Consider the following 23,834-nt stretch of genomic DNA (forward strand, 5'->3'; position numbering starts at 1 on the left):
ACTTAGTTTTTGCGATGTTATTTTACAGAAAACTTTACAGTATTGCTTCATCCAGCACAACTAGCGATTGTCCTTACGAATCCAACGGTGTCCGAAAAATTCTAAAGTTTGCAAAACTAAGGAAGTTACAGCAAATGCAAACTCACGTTGGTTTTTAGAATTTTCATACCCTACACCACTACTGTGGTACAGGGTATTATAACTAAGTGTATTTGTTTGTAACAACCACAAGGAAGAGAAATAGACCCATTGATAAGTATACCGATCGACTCAGATTCACTTTCCGATTCGATTTAAAATTTGGTAGAGGCATTTTTTTTTGCCTAGAGACGAAGTCTGTTGAAATTGGAAAAAATCGGTTCAGATTTGGATATAGCTCCCATATGTTCTTCCGATTTGCAGTAATAATGCAATAAAATAGTCATTTGTTAACCGATTCTCTCAAAATTTGACAGGAAAGATTTTCTCTTGACTCTCAACCTTACTGGAAATCGGTTCAGATTAAGATATAGATCTCATATATATATAGCGCTCGATTTTAACTTCTAGAGTCATAGCAAGCGCATTTATTGACCATGACGCATTTTCGACGCCTACCATAATGAGAAGTTTGGTTGAAATCGGTTCAGATTTAGATATAGCTTCCATATATATGTTCATTCGATTTTGAGTAAAATTGCAATTAAGTGCTCATTTGTTAACCGATTCACTCGTAATTTGGCACGAAGGATTTTTTTATGACTCTCGACATTACTGGTGAATTTCATAGAAATCGGCCGAGACATTTGTTAACCTATTCTCCCTAAATTTGGCAGGAAGGATTATTCTCTTGGCTCTCGACATGACTGGTGAATTTCATGGAAATCAGTTCAGATTTAGATACAGCGGTCAAAAAAAGTATTCATCATTCAATGTTTTTTTTTTAATAAGTCTACAAAAGACAATTGGAATAAAAACATATTAAACTAATGATGCAGTAGTGCTTGTGTGATATATATGTACACAATTTCATTGTTTTTAAAGAAAAAAATAGTATTTATTGGAACAAAAAGGGCCATTTTACAGCTGAACACAAAAAATTAAACAAAAAAAGTATTCATCATTGCAAAAAAACAAAAAAATAAATAACATAATTTAAAAAAATTAATACTTTGTTATTCGACCACCGCGTCTTATAACTTCATTTAAACGGTTTGACATCGATTGGACTAATTTAGCGGTTATATTTTGGTCTATATTAGTCCATTCCTCCATTATCACCTGTTTGTTTATCACCATTGTTTGACTCTTGCTCGAAAAATTGCGCGTTCTCAATTTGCGTTCGAGATGTTCCCAAAGATGTTCAATTGGGTTCAAGTCGGGACTTTGAGGAGGAGTTTTAATGACTTTGGGGCAGTTATACAGCATCCACATCTTGGTATTTAAAGCAGAATGTTTGGGGTCATTATCTTGATAATATTGAAAGTTATTACCAAGCCCAAGTTTTACAGCACTATCTTTTTAATTCCTCTTTAAAATGTCAATGTAATACTTATGATCCATTACTCCATTAATAATTTCAAGATTTCCCGCTCCTGAAGCCGCCATAGACCCCCAAACCATTAAACCACCTCCACCATGTTTTACAGTAGCAACTGTGTTTCGTTCTTCAAGCTCTGTATTTGGTTTTCTGTACACTATGACCTTTCCATCGCACCCAAAAAGATTAAACTTGCTCTCGTCTGCAAAAATGACTGTTTTCCAAAATGATTCGGGCTGTTTTACATACATTTTTGCGAAGTTTAGCCTTTTCACTCGGTTTATTTTATTTATAAAGGGCTTCTTACGTGCAGTTCTTCCTCTGTAACTATGCCTTTTGAGTGTATTTCGAATTGTTTGTGTAGTAACTTCCTTCCCTAAATATTCCATAGTGTTTTTACGAAGAATGGTCGCATTTGTCTTCGGAGTTTTCTGAACTTGCCGCACTAGCCAACGCACATCTCCAACTGAAAGTGCTTTTGGTCGACCAGATCTTGGTTTATTGTCAACAGTTTTCGTTTCTGTCCACTTTCTGATGATGGATTGTATAGTAGATCGTGGTCTATTTAATATTTCACTGATAGTTTTTTGAGTTAAACCATTCCTGTGGTGTTTTATTATCAAAACTTTTACCTCATCAGAAACCTCGTTTTGCTTACGACCCATTTTGACAAAAACTATATTTTCAATGAAATTAAATATTTGCTGTCAAGGGCAAAGCCTCCTTTACTAAATAAAACAGAAAAGGGGGATTCCCAAATAATATTTGAATTTGACTTTGATGATAGCACATCAATGATGAATACTTTTTTGTTCTGTTTTTGGTGTTATTATATAAAATTGCATTTTTTGCGCTAATTAAATTTATTTTTTGAATTTATTTTAAAACATATTACGAAAAATAAACTATTGCATAAAACTGCATTATTTGTTTACTTTAAATTTTCTTCAATTACCCAAAATAAGTGAATTTATTATCAATTTTGCTAATGATGAATACTTTTTTTGACCGCTGTATAGCTCTCAAATACATATTGCCCGAATTTATGTGGATAGTATGGCGACGCTCAAGTAGGAGTAGGAGTAGCTCGAGCTAGTCAACACAGTAAAGGGGATGGCTAGAGCGCCATCGGTGGCGAGATGGGACTCGGTGGATGGTTGCCGGACTGCAAAGGCGCTATGGCCGGTAATCGACCGGAGGAGGACGAGAGAGTTGCTGGCGTACGATAAGAAGTCGATGAGAACCTTGACGGGGGTCATAACTGGACACTGTAACATAGGCCGCATGGGAATACCACACAATGATGTCTCGATGAGGATTAAAATGAGACTATTGAGCCCTTGCGGAGTTCATGTCCGAGTCTGCAGGCACGTAGGCTCTCCTTTCTGAGGAGCCTTTTCTTTTGTGATCTGGATTATATTGAGAACACACCTCTGGTAAGTCTCCTGAGATTTGTTGAAGGAACAGGATGGTTCCGACGCGGGGTGCCATAGGCTCTAGTGTAGGTACACCCTAGTTTGCGTGGGCGTTTCATGTATAACCTCTAGTCCGAGGTCTCACATTTTCTTTCTCTTCCCTTTCTTTCTAGGGTACCGCAATGGGCCAGACTGGCCTCCGAGTGAACTCACCTTTAGTGGGCAACCCACTCATCCTAACCTAACCTAAGATATTTGATGCTCAAAATAAATTTTGTGCGTTGTGCATTTTTCGTACCGAATCACAAAATCATAAGTTAAAGGGTAAGTTAATCTTCTAAATAGTTTTCCAGAAATTGTAAAATTTTAGTATTCTTACCTTATCAGCATCTAATTTTTTATTTTTCGCCAATTTTTTGGATTCTTTTTGTTTTTTCTTTTCCTTTTTCGATAGCTTCGATGTAGAGGACTTTTTAGTTTCGGGTTCATCGTCCCTCTTATTGGCTATGTGTGATTCCAAACGTTGTTTTATACTCTATGGGGAAAGTAAAGAAAGAAGAAATGAGTTAAGTGACTCTAAAAGATATCTCAAGGCAAATTTACTTGATCTTCTTCGGCTTCTCGAATGCGATCCATTTCCAAGCATTCCACAACTTCATTACGTAATTGCACTACTTCAATTAGACGTTCGATGAAGGCTTCCTCTCTGGCCTTATCCGAATCAGTTTTATTGCGTTCCGGTTGTGCCATTAGCACACGTATTTCATATTCCAAATCGGCTTGTTCTTGTTCCAAGCGATGTTGACGGCGTCTAAAATACAATTAAGAGGAGAGAAGAAGAGTTATTGAAGGCTTTTAGAGAGAACAAAAACTCTATTTGTTAGAGACAAGATATCTAGATTAGTTCGTGTATAGTCTGGTCACTGGCAAATTGAACAGCTCATAGTGCTGATGGCCACTGATTATATGTTTTTTATACCCTCCACCATAGGATAGGGGGTATATTCGTTTAGTCATTCCGTTTGCAACACATCGAAATATAAATTTCCGACCCTACAAAGTATATATATTTTGGATCTTCGTAAAATTCGAAGACAATTAAACTATGTCCGTCTGTCAGTATGTCCGTCCGTCCATCCGTCCGCCGTCCGTTTGACCGTCCGTCTGTTGTAATCACTCTAGAGCCTTCAAAAATTGAGATATTGAGCTGAAATTTGGCACAGATACGTCCTTTTAATGCATGCTGGTTAAGTTCTTTAACGGGCTAAATCGGATCTTATTTGGATATAGCTGCTATATAGACCGATTTTCCGATAAAGGGTCAATGCCCATTAAAACTTTATTTTTCATCTGATTTTGCTGAAATTTGAAACAGTGAGTTTTTTTAAGCCTTCCGCCTTCCGACCTAAATATGTTTCAGATCGGACTATATTTAGATATAGCTGCCATATAGACCGATCTGCCGATATGGGGTCTGAAGCCAGTAAAAGCTTTATTTTTTAACCAATTTCGCTGAAATTTGAAACAGTGGGTTATTTTAAGCCTACCGACATCTGAAGTAAATATGGTTCAGATTGGACTATATTAAGATAAAGCTGTCATATAGAGCGATCTCCCGATAAAGGGTCTGATGGCCAGAAAAGCTTTATTTTTTAACCGATTTCGGTGAAATTTGGAAGAGTGCGCAGTTTTAAGCCTCCCAACATCCGACCTAAATATGGTACAGATCGGTCTATATTTAGATATAGCTGCCATATAGACCGATCTGCCGATAAGGGGTCTGAAGCCAATAAATGCTTTATTTATTACTCTTTTCCGCTGAAATTTGAAACAGTGAGTAGGTTAAGACCTGCCAACATCCGACCTAAATATGGTTCTGATCGGACTATATTTAGTTATAGCTGCCACCGATTTGCGGATAAGGAGACTGAAGCCCATAAAAGCTTTTTTTTATTACCCGATTTCGCTGAAATTCGACACAGTGAGTTTTTCTGAGCTTCACGATATCCGACCTTAATATGGTTCAGATCGGTTTATAATTGGATATATCTGCCAAAAAAAACAATATTTTGTTCTACAAAATTGAATAGTGACATATATATTAGACCAAATGAAATTTGCACAACGTGTTTTTTTTATAATATGCAATAACTGCGCCAAGTATGATTCAAAACGGTACTTAACCTGCTATAGCTACCATATAAACCGATATTGGGTCTTGAATTGTTGAGCCTCCTGAGGGCGCAATTCTAATCCGATTGGAATGAAATTTTACACAACGTGTTTTGTTATGATTTTCAACAACTGTGGCAAGTATGGTTCAAATAGGCCCATAACCTGATATAGCTAAACCGATCTTGGGTCTTGACTTCTTGAGCCTCTAGAGGGCGCAATACTAATCCGATTGGAATGATTGAATGAATTTTGCACGAAGTATTTTGTAATGGTATCTACAAACTGTACCAAATAAGTTTCAAATCGTTTCATAACCGATCTGGTATGTTGACTTCTTGAGTCTCTAGAGTCGCAATTATTATCCGATTTGCCTGAAATTTTGTTCGACGGATCCTCTCATGACCATAAACATTATGGTCTGAATCGGTCTATTGCCTGACACAGGTCCCATATAAATCGATCTCTCTATTTTACTTCTTGAGCCGCTAAAGGGCACAATTCTTATTCGAATTGGTTGACATTTTACACAGGTCTCCAACATATAATTTAATTGTGGTCCGAATCGGAGCATATCTTGATATCGCTCTTATAGCAAAGCAAATCTTTTCTTTTATTCTTTTTTTGCCTAAGAAGAGATGCCGAGAAAAGAACTCGACAAATGCGATCCATGGTGGAGGGTATATAAGATTCGGCCCGGCCGAACTTACCACGCTTTTACTTGTTTTAGTTTTATATTAATTTTTTCATTTAAGTCTTACCCACTTCTAAAGGACTATTAGTCCCAAAGTGCAAAGACCTTTAATTAAACCCTTATCAGTAATGAGTGACAAAAATTTCGTTTTCCTTTTAGCTTCATTATGAAACATAGGATTGACACTTCCATTTCGGAGCTGAATTAGGCAGACACACAACCAATGATTTGAGTGTAATTGGAATTCTTTATATTACTCGCATAGAATTGCTTCCATAAGGCGTATATTCCCAACAATTTTAATCGGATAAACATTGATTTCCTTCCAATAATATAATGTAGGAGTGACTTTATTGTTTCTATAAAAGAAATCCTTATCAAAGAATTTTGTGGTAACCAATTAATTAGACCCAAACACACAAAAAATACTACGAGTACAACACCATCCATTTAGAAATAAACATATTTTTGATAAAGAGACCACCCAGAAAAAGTGGAAACATCAGGAAATTATTACGGTAATCTAAAATGAAACAGAACTTGTTTCACCCCTAACCCGCATATTTCTATATGGAACACAATTATCGAATGTTGTTGTGTCGTTTGTTGGTACCTTCAAATTCGTTTTGTAAAGGTATAGAGGGAAACATTGACATCAGCTGGGTGCACATTGTTGACAGAGGTAACAATTACCCCATAACAAAAACACCCACATTGTGGACGGCATCATAACATCATTTCTATTGATATAAAGTAATAAAGAAAAATTTATGACTTAATTTAAAATCTTTTCAGAGAGACAAACTAATAGACATTTTATTTGACAGTGACTTTAAACGGCAATATTCTTTCCTAAAATACTCGAGTAAAGCTATTGAAATATTAAACAAGCAAACGTTAAATAGCCAAAAGTATTCCCGGCACGGGATGACTATGAGCACCAGACGGGTTGGAACTAGGCTTGTCTGGTGCTCAAAGCAGGAATTAGGGAAACTCACACTTATGAGTGAGGATTCTTCTAAAATTTTAAAATTCGGTCTTATTAGCAAACTAGCTGAACCGGGCCCACTCCTCTGCACCTTCTTTTACTTTATGTGGAACAAACTTATCCTTTGAATATTTATTTTCGATAATTAAAGAGCTTTCAGTGAAATATCAGCCTACGAAAACAGTACATGTATACCGCTTGACTAACAGTATTGTTATACTGTATACATGCCACGATCGGTAAATATGTATGTCCGATTGATTTAGGGGTGTTTTTGGGGATGCTGTGGTCTCGTGCTCAACTCCCCAATACCTTTCGTTTGAGCCCTACATTGACATGGTCGGTAAATATGTCCGATTTAGGGGTGTTTTGGGGAGTGGTTGGTCCCCCAAGCACTTAGCCCTGAAAATATATCAGCATCATGCTCTACTTCCAAATATCATTTATTTGAATTCCATATTGCCATTGGCCTCAAAACTGGATATCAAATTCGTTTTCTAATTTCAAATATCTTCCATTTTAACCCCTTGATGCAAAAGCCAGTATATATGTCCGGTTTGGGTATGGACCCTAAAAACAATCACTATCGAGCTCCACTCTCTTTAAGATTCAATTTGTCATGGTGAGCTAATACGTCCTATAGGGGGGTTGTTATGGGGTGGGACGTCCCCTAGACAGTTGGTCCCGAATATTGATATAAGATTCGTTGTCTACTTCCAAATACCTTTCATTTGAGCCCCATATTTCCATAGTCGGCCATCATGTTCGGTTTGGGGGGTGTTTTGGAGAATGAGGTGGCTACTCAGTGACTTGGTCCTGAAAATATACATCAGATTCGTGTTGTACTCTGAAATACCTCATATTTGAGCCCCATATTGCAATGGTCAGCAAATACGTCCTATATGGGTTGTGTTTTGGGGATGGGGTGGCCCCACAGACACTTTGTCCCGAATATTGATATCAGATTCGTGATTTACTGTCAAAGACCTTTGAGCCCCATATTGCTATGGTCGTAAATTTGTACTCTTTGGGGGGTGTTGTTGTGGAGGGGCGGCCCCCCAACCACATGGTCCCACATTTGAATATCAGATTCGTATTTTACACCCAACTACTTTTTATTTGAGCCCCATATTGCCAATGGTCAGTAAATAAGCCCTGATTGGGGGTGTTTTGGGGAAGGGATGGACCCCAGAATCTTGGTCCCACATTTGGATATCAGATTCGTATTCTACTTGGAAATACCTTTCATTTGAGTACCATATTGCCATGGCCGGTAAATATGTCCGATTTAGGGGTGTTTTGGGGTTTAGAGTGGTCCCCCAAACTCTTGGTCCTACAATTGGATATCAGATACATTTGCTACTCTTAAATACCTTTCATTTAAATCCCATATTGTCGTGATTGGTCAATATATATATTTGGTAGGTTTTGCGGGTGGGGCGGTCCCCCTATGTACCCCATGCAAAATACGAATACCAATATTTTGTTTTAAGATTACTATTAGAGAGCACACAAAATTTTGCTAAAATCGCACTACCCATCTCCGAGGTATGGCATTTCTGAAAACAAGGGTAAGGGGGAGGGTCCGCCCCTCCTTCGGACATCAAAAAATAAAGAACCCTATTTTCACCACGGGTCCATAATACACCATCTGTAAAAATTTCAAGAAAATCGTTTCAGTCGTTTTTGAGTCTCTACGGAACATACATACAAACAAACAAACACAAATTCCTTTTTATATATAAGAAGAAGAAGATAAAGAAAGAGCGCTTGGCCGAATCTTATTATATACTTCCTCCACGGATCGAATTTCTTAAGCTCTTTCAACAAATTGTCGTAGGCAAATCTGGCGATTATATCTAGGTTATATATCCTATTATAAAACGTTTTAGGACATACTTTCCGTGGTTTATGGTTAAATCATCTAAAAATTTAGCACTTTCACTTCTTTGGAATTTCATTTCTTGGATGTTGAAAGTCATAGCGAAGCGCCATGTCTTAAATTTCACCCAAATCGTATTACAATAGCGTCGTCATAGAGCTAAGAAGTCAGATAGGGATATCGGTTTATATGGGAGCTCTGTCAAATTTGGGCCATTTAGAATCCAAACCGAATAAGTAGAGGTATTCTTCCAAAATTTCAAGTGCCTAGTTTTACCCCTAGTTAACACGCTTCCGACAAACAGACGGACGGACAGGCATATCTAAATCCACTTGATATACCATTACCATTAAGAATACATATTGGGTTGCCCAAAAAGTAATTGCGGATTTTTTTAAAAGAAAGTAAATGCATTTTTAATAAAACTTAGAATGAACTTTAAGCAAATATACTTTTTTTACACTTTTTTTCTAAAGCAAGCTAAAAGTAACAGCTGATAACTGACAGAAGAAAGAATGCAATTACAGAGTCACAAGCTGCGAACAAATTTGTCAACGCCGACTATATGAAAAATCCACAATTACTTTTCGGACAATCCAATATATACTTTATAGTTTGTAAATCATTATTTGGATGCTTAGGTTTTAGGCAGAACCATAAGCGTAAAAGGGGTGAGCTAAGCACCACCCTTAAATGTTTAAGCCCGTCCCGATCTCCCCAAAATTTTGAAAATTACATTGTTTTGGACAAAAACTTAATATTGGGTTGCCCAAAAAGTAATTGCGGATTTTTCATATAGTCGGCGTTGACAAATTTTTTCACAGCTTGTGACTCTGTAATTGCATTCTTTCTTCTGTCAGTTATCAGCTGTTACTTTTAGCTTGTTTTTAAAAAAAAAGTGTAAAAAAAGTATATTTGATTAAAGTTCATTCTAAGTTTTATTAAAAATTCATTTACTTTCTTTTAAAAAATCCGCAATTACTTTTTGGGCAACCCAATATTTTATTGCTTTTCAAAGGGGTTTAGCCCCCAAAAAGCTAGGCTGGCTTCGCTAATGGACAGAAGCTGTATGTGCTGAAAACGGAGGAAAATATACTCTTTGAGCTCCGTTTGTATGAGGACAATATCGAAAGTTGAACCTTTGTGTCCCATACTTGGCACTGATGTAGAAGCAGCACGGGATAGCTGTGAACACCACACAAGCTGGAACATTAAGGTCCGATCTGGATGGTGTTCCGGGCGCATCCACAGGATGCGGATAGTGGAATGCTCCATACGGAGTAGCTGTAACTGCAGTCGCGTACAATCAGCGGTATCGAGAGGAGAGTCACAGAGAAAAGATGGCTTGCGACGGCTCTTGCTTAAATAATGAGGGTCTATGATACTCGATATGACAAGGTGAGTTATAGACACCTTTTTAAATATGAACCGGAAAGAGCTTACTCACATATGGAGCTTGAAGAGGATCGCCACCGCCCCATACAAATGTGGTTACAACGACAACAAAAGCCAATCCCATGACAGCCGTCCGTACGTACCGGAATGACCCGATGGAGTCCTTCATCGGCAAGGGGTGCAGCCTCAGTAAACAACACACTGCTACAACAACATCCTGGAACGGGAAAGCTGTGAGCACCACACAGTCTGGAACATTGAGGTCCGATCTGTGTGGTGTTCATTGCTGTCACGATAAGCTTAGCTGCGAGCTATCGGGCGTTCACAAGTTGCGGATAGTGGACTGCTCCATACGGAGTAGCTGCAACAGGAGTCGCGGACAAACAGCGGTATCGAGCGGAGAGTTTCAGTGAGAGGCCGGGCGGCACCGGCTCTTGCACAAATACTGAGTGCCTATGATGCTCGATATGACAAGGCGATTTATTGGCGCCTTAAATAACCAATAGCCACATTGTTCCCGCGGCGATCGATCCTGTGGACCGGAACGAGCTTGCTCATGCTAAACTTTGTAAAGATCGGATTGTGGTTGCTACAGTCTTTAAAGTCCATGTCGGATGAAAGCTATTTATGGAAGCTATATCTAAATCTGGACCGATTTTTAGGAAATTTTTCAGACATTTGAGGACGTCAAATACAACACATTGTGCTAAATTTTATAAAGATCGGACCAAAATCAGTTAAAGATATATATGGGAGTTATATTTAAATCTGGACCGATTTGTATGAAATTTTGCACACATATTAGAGCGTCGAATAAAACACCTCATCAAAAATTGTCGGACCAAAATTGTGGCTGTTACAGCCTTAAAATTCCATATCGGATAAAATATATATATGGGAGCTGTATCCAAATCTGGACCGATTTTATTGAAATTATGAATTGCACACATATTAGGACGCCAAATAAAATACCTCGTGCTAAATTTTGTAAGGACCGAAAGTTTTTTGTGAAATTTTGCACACATATTAGTGCGTCGAATAAAACGATTTTGTAAATATCGGTCCAAAATTATAGCTACTACAGCCTTAAAAGGCCATAGCGGATGAAAAATATTGGTGGGAGCTATATCAAAATCTAAACCGAGTTTTTTTAAAATCAACAGCGTTTGTCCTTGGGCCAAAGAAGCGACATGTGCAAAATTTCATGACAATCGAAAATTAAATGCTACCTGTACCTTGAATTCAAGAATACATGGACAAACAGACGGGCATAGCTTAATCAAATCAGGAAGTGATTCTAAGCCGATTGGTATACTTATCAATGGGTCGGTATACTTATCAATGGGTCTAGCTCTTCTCAATCTTAGAGTTGCAAACAAATGCACAAAGTTATAATACCCTGTACCATAGTGGTGGTGTAGGGTATACAAATTATCGTTCAAACCATAAAAAATTAGAGATAATTGGTTGAAAAAATTACAGAAGCATACAAATAACAAAAAATAAAACTTAAAAATTAAAAAAAAAAAAATATATATATAAAAACAAAAAAAAATAAAAAGATATAAAAAATACAAAAATCTTACAAATTTTGTTAAAAATAAAATTTAAAAAAAGCACATACAAATTACAAATAATAAAAAAAGATTAATATTTACGAAACAAGAAAAAAAGATTTTAAATAAATAAAATTAAAAAAAGATTTTAAATAAATAAAATTAAAAAAAAAAACTAAATAAATAAAGTTAAAAAATGCCACAAAAATTTAAAATAATAATGAAAAACTAAATATTAAAAAATAATAAATAAAACTAAAAAATATATAAAAATTAAAAAAAAAATAAAAAACAAAACAAATAAAAGCGTGCTTAGTTCGAATCTAATATACCCTCCACCATGGATCGCATTTGTCAAGTTCTTTGGCCGATATCTCTTTATAGACAAACAAAGGATAATGGATAAGAATTGCTATGCTTTTGGAGCTAAACAAAGTTATGAACCTATTGGGACCATACTTAGTTTGGCTTTTAGAGAATTCATTGTGCAATATTTCAGTCAAATCGGATCAGAATTGCTGCCTCTAGAGGCTCAAGAAGTATAATCGGGAAATCGGTTTATATTGGAGCTATATCTGGTTGTGAACCGTTTTGGGCCAAACATGGCGCAGTTGTTAAAGATCAAATCAAAACTCATCATGCATAATTTCAGTCAAATCGAATAATAATTGCGGCCTTTAGAGGCTCACGAAGTCAAGATCCGAGATCGGATAACATGGGATCTGCATCAAGTTAAGGACCGATTTTGACTATACTTGGCAGAGTAAAACACCTGGGGCAAAATTTCAGCCAAATCGGATAAGAATTGCGCTTAAGAAGTATAATCTGGAAATCGGTTTATATGGGAGCTATATCAGGTTATAGACTGATATGGATCGTATTTGGCGCAGTTGTTGCAAACTGTAGCAGAACACCGCATGGAAAAATTTCTGGCAAATCGGAAAAAAATTGCTGCTTGTAAGGGCTCAAGGAGTCAAATTGGAATATCTGATTATATGGGAGCTATATCACATTATGAATCGTTTAAACCATACTTGGCGGAGTTGTTAGAAGTTAGTACAAAACACAAACCGATCTACCGATTTGACTTCTAGAACCCTTACAAGCCGTAATATTCATCTGATTTGGCTGAAATTTAGCATGAAGTGCTCTGTTATACGTGTTATGTTATACGTACGGTCCAAATGGGTTTATAACCTGATATAGCTCCCATATAAAACGATATCCCTATTTGACTTTTTGAGTCTTTACAAGCCGCAATTTTTGTCCGATTTGGCTGAAATTTTGCATGCGGTGTTCTGTTACGACTTCCAACAACTGAGCCAAATACGGTCAACATCAGTCTATAACATGATATGGCTCCCATGTAAACCGGTCTACCTATCATCCTTGCTCGATTCCCAGAAGCTTTATTTTCTGCTGATTTGATAGAAGTTTGGTATGTAGAATAAAATATGCCCTTCAACAAAATTTATATTGCATAAATTTTTAGCAGAATCCTTGCTGGGGGGAGGGGTTCCCAAGACGATTTTAGCATGGTTTTATTTGTAATTTCTATTAAGAATAGAAAAGCTAAATAATAACCTGTAGAAAGTTTTTGCAAAATGTGGTATTGCAAAATGCATTTGACAGGCTACAATGATCGTGATTTTTAAACCCTACACAACTACTGTGGTACAGGATATTAAAAATTAGTGAATTTGTTTGTAACACCCAGAAGGAAGAGAGATAGACCCATTAATAAGTATACCGATCGACTCAGAATCACTTTCTGTTTCGATTAAGCTATGTCCGTTTGTCTGTCCGTCTGTCTATCTGTCTATCTGTCCGTATGTCCATGTTAATTTGTGTACAAACTACAGGTCGAAATTTTCATCCGATCGTCTTAAAATTTGGTATGGGCATGTTTTTCGACCTAGAGACAAAGCCTATTGAAATTGGAAAAAATCGGTTCCGATTTGGATATAGCTCCCATATATATATTCGTCCGATTTGCAGTAATACTGCAATAACATGGTCATTTGTTAACCGATTCTCTCGAAATTTGGAATGGTTGTAAAGCACCATGATCCATTTGACATCGTCCGCTGATGATATTTCTTGGTCGTAATTGAAATCACGATACGGATAGCCAGTCAAATGATTCTAGCAACAACACACATTTGCTGACTTTTATGTTTTATGCTATGATATTGAATAGAAAGAATTTAACAATGGCCTCAAGCCAGACAATATCCTGCAATGGAATCTCAATAAAAAGTTAAAATTGTTTATGAAATTAAAAATTTAAAAAAAATGCCTTGAATTTTTAATGTAACAAAATGTTTGTTATATATCACTCCAATTTTAAAATCTAAATGTTGATTCGTTAAAAAAATCAAAAAAAAAAAAATTTTCATAGTCTACAAGCCCTACAGTTCAACTTGTATGCAGCCTATCTAAACGCCCCTTTTAAAATCATCAAATGATTGATGAATAACTTTCAACTCCCTACTCTAAAGGGATTTTAATTGTTGTGTGCATGTGTTGAACAATAATTACAAATGTTAAGAAAAAACCCTCCCCTTAAACTAGCAGTATGTCAATAATTATTGGTAAATTGTTAAAAAAAAACGATTTTTTTGGTACTTACAGATACATAAGTTCAGCTTGCCGCCGGAACAATTCATTCTTCTCATTGACCAACTCGAATAGTTGAAGTATAAGATTTTCCACCTCTTTGGAGTTTTCCAAAGCAGGCGATTGATGGCCAACACCTCCACTAGTACCGTCCAAGGTGGGTGGTATTTCACCGGCGGCATTTAAAGGTTCACCATTCTCGCCTTCACAACGATCACGAATCATTTTCTCCAGAATGACACCCTGCTTTTCCAGACCCTGTTGTTGCACCTCAATGATGTCCAATTCATGTTTGATCTCTTGCAGGGGTAGCATTTGCAATACGCGCCTGGGGGGTATGGGTAAGGCAGGAGCGGGACCTTTGCGCCTTTTCCATTTGCCATGGACGGATTTATTGAAGAGGGGATCATTGTCCTCATTACCGGAAGAGGCGGCGGATATTTGAGATTGTCTATTGCGATTATTGGCCTCTTTGTTATCTTTGAGCTTCTCCAGTTGACGCTCACCCAGCATGGAGGAGTTGTTGAGTTCATCCAACAAAGGATTCGATTCATGAGTGGGAGTATCCAAGTTGTGAGGTATTAGCAGACGGCGATATACCACATTGGGTTCGGATTCTTGAACATGGTGATGGGATTTTTGTAAATGTTGTTGTTGATGTTTCAAGTCATCACATTGACTTTCATTGGCATGCTCCTCCAGCAGCTCCTTGTCCAGGGGTATGAGACGCTTGGAGTTACGCCTGCTATCCTCGTCTTGGGAGAGAACTGCAAGTTCTGCCGCATTAGTTTTACCCTCCAACAAAGCTTTCTCTTCGTCGGATAATTTCGAGTCCAATTCACTCTGCAGAGGGTAACTAAGCAAGTTTTTTGACTGTGTATTGAGGTTTAGTGATTCGGGTGCTTGTATCTGGGGTATGGCTGTTGAGGGATCCAATCTGGCCGGCTTTGGTGGAGCAGGGGCAGGTCTCTTCTTGCGACCTGACTTGGGAGTGCCCACAGTGCTGGAACTGGGTGTGGAGGCTTTGGAACTGGTATTCAAGGTCTCCGAAGAGGGAAACAGTTCCTTGACGGGAGCCGGTGGCAGAGGGGCCCTACGAGACTTTCTCGACCTTATGGTGCCTCCCGCCGAGAGATTCAGGGAATTGTTGGAGGATCTGATATCGGAATTACGCAAGAAATTATTAGGTGTTGTTGTTGTGGATGCAGAGTTGTTGTGATTGCTGTGCAATGAATTGGCGCTGCCATAGAAATCACTGGAATTTTGTAAAACAAATGAATTCGATGTGGTGTTGGACGACGAGATGATGTTGGTGTTGCTATTGCTGTGGAGGCCGTTGCTATTGATCTTTGTGCTGAGACGTGGTGTTGGCTCGGGTGTGGGATTCAGGGATTGCGATCTAAGTTGTTTGTGTGGTGGAATATATTTATATTTTAACATGGTGGAGAAAAAGTTTTTTTTGTGATTTTTTGTGATATAATTCTAATAAAGATGCTGCTAAGATGATAAGGAGTTGTATGCAGAATATGTTGGTGTTGACTGTGAAATATTGAATGAGATGTTAAGATTTCTTCAACACATTTTGAGTTGGTTTTCTTGTTTTTGCACAATTTCGATTTTTTTTTACAGATATTAGAGCTCTGAGCGGTATTCACTTTGAAAAGCACTTGAAAACTGATATCAGTAAGGAGGACAGTTTTATTTTAACAATTTTGCAAATGAAGTTTATTGACCACAGTTTAAAGCTTATGCCAAAAATCGCCTTTGTAAGAATATTTTTTGTTGTTTTCTGGGGGTTTTTCATTTAAGGAAATACTGCCTTAAAGGTGCGACACAATGGCTTTAGTTTCAAAAAAAAAATTAAAATGTGGGACACTTTTTTTGTTTTTTATTTATATTTTTTCTTTAAAAACGGAACTGAAACCGTTATTTCATTTGTTTATTAGCATAACATATGCAGCATATAAGTTTTACTGCCAACAAATGTTTTGACCGCTGATGACTACGGTAAAGACGGCAACGACGACGACGGCAACGGCAAACGATGACAAAGTAATGAAAGTGCGCATGCGTAACCACCACCGTAAGCAATTAAAATTTATAAAAAGAACCAAGCGCGTCTTAGCCACTACTAACTAACAAGACATTGGCTGGACATCATGTCCATCACAAGTTTAGTTTTGTTTTCTTTATGGTAAAACTGGGTAAAATATGACTCCAAACTTTTTGTTATGCTTGGCCAAACACGACACAATAACTTAGGGAAGACTAAGAAGTAGCATAGCACAGTGGGTTACATTAAAAAAAATAGGACTAACAAATGTTAACCCATAGGCAGGAGTGAAACGTAGTGTTTCCCCATGTAAATGGTATAACAAATACAACAACAAATTTTGCCCATGAACATTCCGCTAAGGAACAGGAGCAAACTTCTCACATATCAATGAGTGCAGTCCGATTTAAGTTTAAGCTCAATGATAAGGGGCCGCAGTGCAACACCTCTTTGGAGAGAAGTTTTACATGGCATAGTACCTCACAAATTTTGCCAGCATAAGGAGGGGAAAACCACCGCTGAAAATATTTTTTTTGATGGTCTCACCAGAATTAGGACCCAGGCGTTCAGCGTCATAGGCGGACATGCTAACCTCTGAGCTACGATGTGAATGGGACTATCTTAAGATAATTATTGGTCAAAGGTGGCACTATGAAATAAGGCCCAAAATTTGGGGCATTATGTCATATGAAATATAGTCTCAATTTTATAACGAAATAAAGCCGCAACTTAATGGAAAAACACCCCAAACTACGATGAAATTAGGCCCAAGATTTGGGGCATTATTTCATATGAAATAAAGCCCCAATTTTAAAATAAAATACAGCCGCAACTAAAAAACACCTAAAACTAAAAACTTTGGGGCCTTATTTTATATGAAATAAATCCCCAAATTTAAAATGAAATAATCTCTCGATAAATGGTTACAGTAAATAGATTTTTGGCTCCCTTATGAAGAGAGTCCTCAATTTCTGCAAAACGAAATAAAGCCCCAAAAATTAGGTCTGGGGCTTTGTTTAATTTTTAACTTAGGAATAAAATAAGCCCAAATTTTTAAAATTAAATAAAACCCCAAAAATTAAATAAATGAAATAAACTCCAAGAATTAAATAAAACCCTTGTTTTTGTTTCCAGTTTAAAAGTTTGGAGTCTTTTTTTTGGTTTTGGGCTTTTTTAGCATTGGGGCCCGAAATGGCCCGCCGTCAAAGGTATTCGACTATATGTAGAAAATGGAGCCTGCCATTTACTTGGCAGGAGTACTAGGCAACTTTATCGCGTCCGCAGTTCGCGGATAGTGAAATACTCTATACGGAGTAACTTCAATTGAAGTCACGGATAGTCATCGGTATAGATTGGAGAGTGTCAGTGAGAGGCCGGGCGGCACCGGCGCTTGCTTAAATATTGACTGCCTATGACGCTCCATATGACAAGGGGAGTTATTAGCATCTTTAAATAACCAGTGGCCACAACGTTCCCGCGGCGATTGATCCTATGGACCGGAACAAACATCCTCAATTATGGAGCTTAGCGAGGATCGCTACCTACACATACACACATGTGAATACAACACAACAACAAACAGAAACCATTCCATTTGTATATATACATGACATGACGTGTCAGACATTTCAAAAAGGGTGGGACATCGGAAATTAGGAACTTCGGCCTCACAAGGCAATGTGCGCTTGATCAATTGATCATTGTACTAATTTTTTTATAATTTTCTTTATTTTTTTTTTGTTTTAATTTGTTAAAGTTTTTTATTTTTAATTATTTTTTCATTTTTATTTTTTTCTTTAATTTTTAATTTTTTTTAATTATTTTTCATTTAAAAAACCCCATTTTTAAATTTGTTTATACCCACCACCGAAGGATGGGGGTGTATTCATTTTGTCATTCCGTTTGCAACACATCGAAATCCATTTCCGACCCTATAAAGACGATCTAGCCATGTCCGTCTGTCTGTTGAAATCATGCTACAGTCTTTAAAAATAGTGATATTGAGCTGAAACTTTGCACAGATTGTTTTCGTCTGTAAGCAGGTTAAGTTCGAAGATGGGCTATATCGGACTATATCTTGCAATAGCCCCCATATAGACCAATCCGCCGATTTAGGGTCTTAGGCCCATAAAAGCCACATTTATTATTCGATTTTGCGAACATTTGGGACAGTGAGTTGTGTTAGGCCCTTCGGCATTCTTTTTCAATTTGGCCCAGATCGGTCCAGATTTGAATATAGCTGCCACATAGACCGATCTCTCGATTAAAGGTTTTGGGCCCATATAAAAGGCGCTTTTATTGTCCGATTTCGCCAAAATTTGGGACAGTGAGTTGTGTTAGGCCCTTTGACATATTTTTTCAATTTGGGCCAGATTGGTCCAGATTTTGATATAGCTGTCATATAGACCGATCCGCCGACTAAAGGTCGTAGGCCCACTAAAGCCACATTTAATTTCCGATTTTACTAAAATTTGGGATAGTGAGTTGTGTTAGACCCTTCGACATCCTTTTTCAATTAGGTCCAGGTTGGCCCAAAGTTGGTTAAAGCTGGCATATAAACTGATCTCCCGATTTAAAGACTTGGTTCCGTAAAAGGCGCATTTATTATCCGATTTTGATAACATTTGGGACAGTGAGTGGTGTTAGGCCCTTTGACATTCGTATTAAATTACGGCTCAGATTTGGATAAACCGATCTCTGGATTCAAGGTTTTGTACTCATAAAAGGCGCATTTATGTCCGATTTCGACGAAATTTGGGATTGTGTTTGAACCCACGACGTCTTTCTGCAATTTGGCCTAGATCGGTCCAGATTTGGATATAGCTGCCATATAGACCGATCTCTCGATTTAAGGTTTTGGGCTCATAAAAAGGGCGTTTATTGTCCGATTTCGCCGAAATTTGGAACAGTGAGTTGTGTAAGACCCTTCAACATTTTTCGTCAATTTGGCTCAGATTGGTGCAGATTTGGATATAGCTGCTATATAGACCGATCTCTCCATTTAAGGTTTTGGGCCCATAAATGGCGCTTTTATAATCCGATTTCGCTGAAATCTGACACAATGACTTATGTTGGGCTTTCCACACCCATGTCGCATATGCTTCAGATCGGTATGTATTTAAATATACTGCCAAAAAGACCAATATTTTCTTCTACAAAATGGAACAAAGACATGTACTTATTAGACCACTCATTGTCCGTGCCGAATTTGGTCGAAATCAGACCATATTTCGATATAGCTGCTATGGAGGCATAAATTATGCATTTTTCACCGGATTATGACGTAAGGTGGTTTACATATATACCCGAGGTGGTGGGTATCCAAAGTTCGGCCCGCCTAACTTAACGTATTTTTACTAGTTTTTCTTTATTTTTCAATTTTTATTTATCTTTATATATTTTTTTTTTGTTGTTTTAATAAAAACGAATAATTTTCTTTTTTGTATTTTTTAGCATTATTTTTTGATATTTTCAATTTATTTTCAATATTTTCAACTTTCTCATCTTTCTTAAAATTTTTATTTGTTTAATTTTTCACTTTTGACATTTTTTAAGTTGCTTTTGGTTAGTTTTTGTTTTAAATTTTTATTTTGATTTGTTTTAGTTTTTTACTTTTTTAACGTACTTGTGATTTTTTTTATAATTAAATTTTTTTTATTTTCATTAATGTTTTTTTTGTTATTTTTCAATATTTTTCAATGTTTTCTAATTTTTTATTTAATTTTATTTTAAATTTTTTATTATTTGTTTCAATATTTTGAAACAAACTTTTTTTTTTGTTTTTTCACCTGTTTTTTCTCCTTTCTTATGGTTTATTATTATTATTGTTATCCATGTTTATTAATTTCTTTTTTCTTTGTTTGTTTATATTTCCTCTTTTTTATTACTTCTTAATAAAAAAAAATATTTTACTCTTTATTGTTAACCATTATGTTATTTGCTTGTTGCATCTTGATGTATTTTTTAAATTTTTTATTTTGAGTTTAATTTTTTTTTTTTTTTGTTTTGTACTATTTTTCATGTATTTTTATTTTTTAATTTTTTTGTTACTGCTTTTATTTAGTTACATTTCTGTCTAATTTTCCCATTTATTTTATTAACCTCTTTTTTAATGTTTTATTATTTGTTTCAATATTTTATATTGATTATTTTACTTTTTTTAATTCTTTATTATTATTTTTGACTCTTAAAATTTTTTATTTTCTTTTTAAAAAACTTTTTTAGATTTTTAATTTTTTTTTTTACTTTCCAATTCCTTTTTTTTGCATTTAGTATTTTTACTTCTTTTCTATTTTTTTTTTTTTTATTTAAAGTTTAATTTTTTATTTTCTTTTTAAAATACTTTTTTTAAATATCCTTTATTTTTTTTTTTTTGCTTTTTCTATTCTTTTCCTTTTGCATTTTGCATTTCGTAATTTTATTTATTTTTTATTTTTCGTTTATTATATTTTTTTATTTTTTTTTATTTCTTTTTTTCTATTTTCCTACATATTTTTATTTTTTCTTTATTTTTTTTTTAATTTGTTAATTTTTTTTTTTTATTTTGTTTTTATTTGTTAAATTTTTTTCTTATTATATTTTTACTATTATCCTTGACTTGCTTTATCTTTTTCTTAAAATCTCATATTTTTTGTTTATTTATTTTTTTATTATTTTTTTGTTTAGTTATGATTTTTCAAATTTATTTTTATTATTTAAATTTTATTCCCAACTATTTACAATTTCTTATGGTGTTTTTAATTATTAATTTTTAAATTTTTTATTAAGATAAATATGTTTGTAATTATTTAAAGGTTTTAAATTTTTGTAAGTTTCAATTTTTTTATTTTCTATTAATTCCTTCTTATATATAACATTTCTTATTGTTTGAACTTGTTTATACGTTGTTTTGTTTTTATTTGCTTATTTAATTTTTTTAATTTATTTTCGCTGTATTTTTATTATTTTTCTTATTTCCTTCACTGTCATCCCACTGTGCCGTCATAACATAACAAATAAAGACATATGACACCCACTCTTTTTCCACAAAACAAACAGACAGACAGGCCGACGTTAGTTAGTTCTTCGGTTAATTGCAAAAAAAATCATTCACTAAACAAATTAAATTTCTAATAAGGTTTTATTATTATTTTCTTCTTTTTATAGTTTTATTAGAAAAAAAATTGAATATTTAATAACTAACGAAGTTTGAGATCGAAATTTTGTATTTATTATGGAAAACTGACGGAATTCGAAAATTCGAAAAAAACTGAGTGTATTAATTTGACAAACGATGTTTTGGTAAGGAAAAACACGCGCAACGAAGACGACAGATCGATCGACTGACACGACAACGCAACACGGCTAAAAGTTGTTGTTTTTGTGTTCGCAGCTAATTTAGAACTGAGGAGCATGGTTGTATTGACTTCTATGGAAACCCGGATTGTTTCATATGCATGCAGTATCTATGTGGGGCTTGCTGCTTGAAGCTGGCTGCTGCTGCCTATGGTACCTTCTAGCAGTTTGAGTTGGTTGGGTATAGCTGTAGCTAATGCTTAGCATGTGTTTTTGTTGCTGCTGTCGGTATTCACAACTTTAATGGTGTGGTAGGTTGGTTAAAACAGTTGAAGAGGTGTAGGAAACACAAGTGATGGAACAAATGACTAGACAAACGGACGGTCGGATGGTTGGAAGGAGGGATTGACGAACTTGCTTTGATGGAAAACTGCCGGACAGACGGACATATGAATGGATAAATGGACAGACTTGATCTAGTATAAATTATTGAAATGACGGCCGGCCAGAGAGACGAGCAAAACTACTATTCTATTTTTGATAGATTTACATCTTACATTACTTACTTGCCATATCTAAGGCAAGTAAACTTATATTTCCTTCCAAAATGTAATGCGTAATATTCTTAAAATTTTATTATCTTGCCCCTTTTGGGTTTGCTGATTAATTTCTAGGGAGATAATAAAGCGATAAACAACCAACCAACCTACAACCAACTATATGGGTAAGCACAAGATGTTATTCTAGCGATTTCCAAGATAAAACTAATTTTTTACGTGACACAGAAATAACTGAAGGCTGAAAGAAAGAAATCTAGAACAGGGAATTGTTCCATAGGTTTCCCCTTTTTTCCATACATGTGTGAAAATAAATAGAAACGCATTGAGAATGCATTCTGGGAAATTTAAAAGAACTGCAATTGTTATGACAGAACGTTGATGAATATTTAATAGATTGAGTTATAAACCATTTTTTGTTTGAGATTTGGAGTTAATGAGTTTTGTCTTAACAGAATTTTAAACGCATCCAAATGAGGAGAAACTATACTTTTGTAAAAAAAAAAAAACATGAAATTAAGCTAGTAAATCATACAAAACTAAGAATGAAGTCAGAAATTGTGTAATTTCAAGGGCTGAGTTTGTAACAGAAACCTCTTGATGACAGAGATGCGAGCTGTAGCAGCGACAACAATCCAATGACATACACAACCAATGCTCCTAAAACCAATCAAACATCAATGAATATGTATCTCAGTTGAGGTAAGGCTGTAAGAGCCGATGGGTTGCCACTTGAGCTGTGGCATAAACGCCAAGAAGGCGTATATATTGATAAGTTTATAGGAAATATGTCTATGCATAAAAGAGAGCCGAGACTGACTGATCATCGCCCAGCCCAAACAGCTAAATCATGAAATTTTATAAAAATAATGGGTCATAGGCACGGGATAAGACGGGGTTTGCCGAAATTCAACGTTAAGATAATAAAAAGTACCAAATAGTATGATATAGATAATGTTTGTAGAGGGCCAACGAAAAGGGCTAGGGCGTGTGGAGAAAATAAGGTAAGGAAAAATATATTTCCCAAAATCATACCGGCAGAGGGAGAAATGACACATTCAGTACTATTCGGTACAATCTTTGCAAATTAAGCTAGAGCTCTAAATTTTGGAGTTTTTGGGCTTTTGAACATTTAACTACTAGGCTAGGTTAGGTTTAAGTGGCAGTCTGCTATCAGACTCACTTAGACGTTTTCGTCAATTGTGATACCACAGGAACAGAAGAAGAATGATACCTTCTAGTTCTTACCGTTGAACCATCCAGATCGCTTTAAAAATCCCAATAACTTGGAAATGTTCACATCCGCTAAATCAGACAGGTTCTCAAAGAAATGAGAACCTTCTGACTGCTAGTGCGGGACACACACACAGAAGGTGTTCTTTAGTCACTTCTTCTTCGATGTTCTCACAGCTTCTGCAAAAGTCGTTGCTGGCAACCTTCAGTGTGTCAGCAAGTTTTCCGATTAGACAGTGACCTGTCATGACGGACACAATGACTGAGACGTCTGCTCTAGCCAGTGTCAGAAAGGCGATAGACCTCTTCAAGTCTAGATTAGGCCACATAGTTTTGGAATGCTCACAGCCCCTTCTTTGTGTCCATCTATCATTCGTTGTCCTTCGGGACTGAAAACTTAGCTTACATGTCGATAGAGGCATACCCACAGATTCCAGTATTCCTGGAATGGTTAGGGTAGTTCCTACGCTCGCAAGC

The 23,834-nt window shown here is 36.0% G+C and overlaps 1 protein-coding gene across 5 annotated transcripts in view; it reads right to left on the reverse strand.

Annotated features, from left to right (window-relative positions):
* LOC106088340 (MICAL-like protein 1) overlaps nucleotides 1-23,834 on the reverse strand; it is a 236,281-nt gene that overhangs the window by 6,139 nt on the left and 206,308 nt on the right. For 3 of the 5 annotated variants that reach the window (XM_059366423.1, XM_059366428.1, XM_059366427.1), the window contains 3 exons: nucleotides 14,254-15,639; nucleotides 3,538-3,745; nucleotides 3,314-3,469 (listed from right to left, as the gene is read on the reverse strand). In XM_059366423.1, coding sequence (XP_059222406.1) covers nucleotides 3,314-3,469; nucleotides 3,538-3,745; nucleotides 14,254-15,639 — 1,750 coding nt within the window. The remainder of the gene's footprint in view (nucleotides 1-3,313; nucleotides 3,470-3,537; nucleotides 3,746-14,253; nucleotides 15,640-23,834) is intronic. The other 2 variants (XM_059366425.1, XM_059366424.1) reach the window with 2 other exon arrangements.

This window comes from Stomoxys calcitrans, chromosome 4 (genome assembly GCF_963082655.1).
Source record: "Stomoxys calcitrans chromosome 4, idStoCalc2.1, whole genome shotgun sequence".
Taxonomy (NCBI): Eukaryota; Metazoa; Arthropoda; class Insecta; order Diptera; family Muscidae; genus Stomoxys; species Stomoxys calcitrans.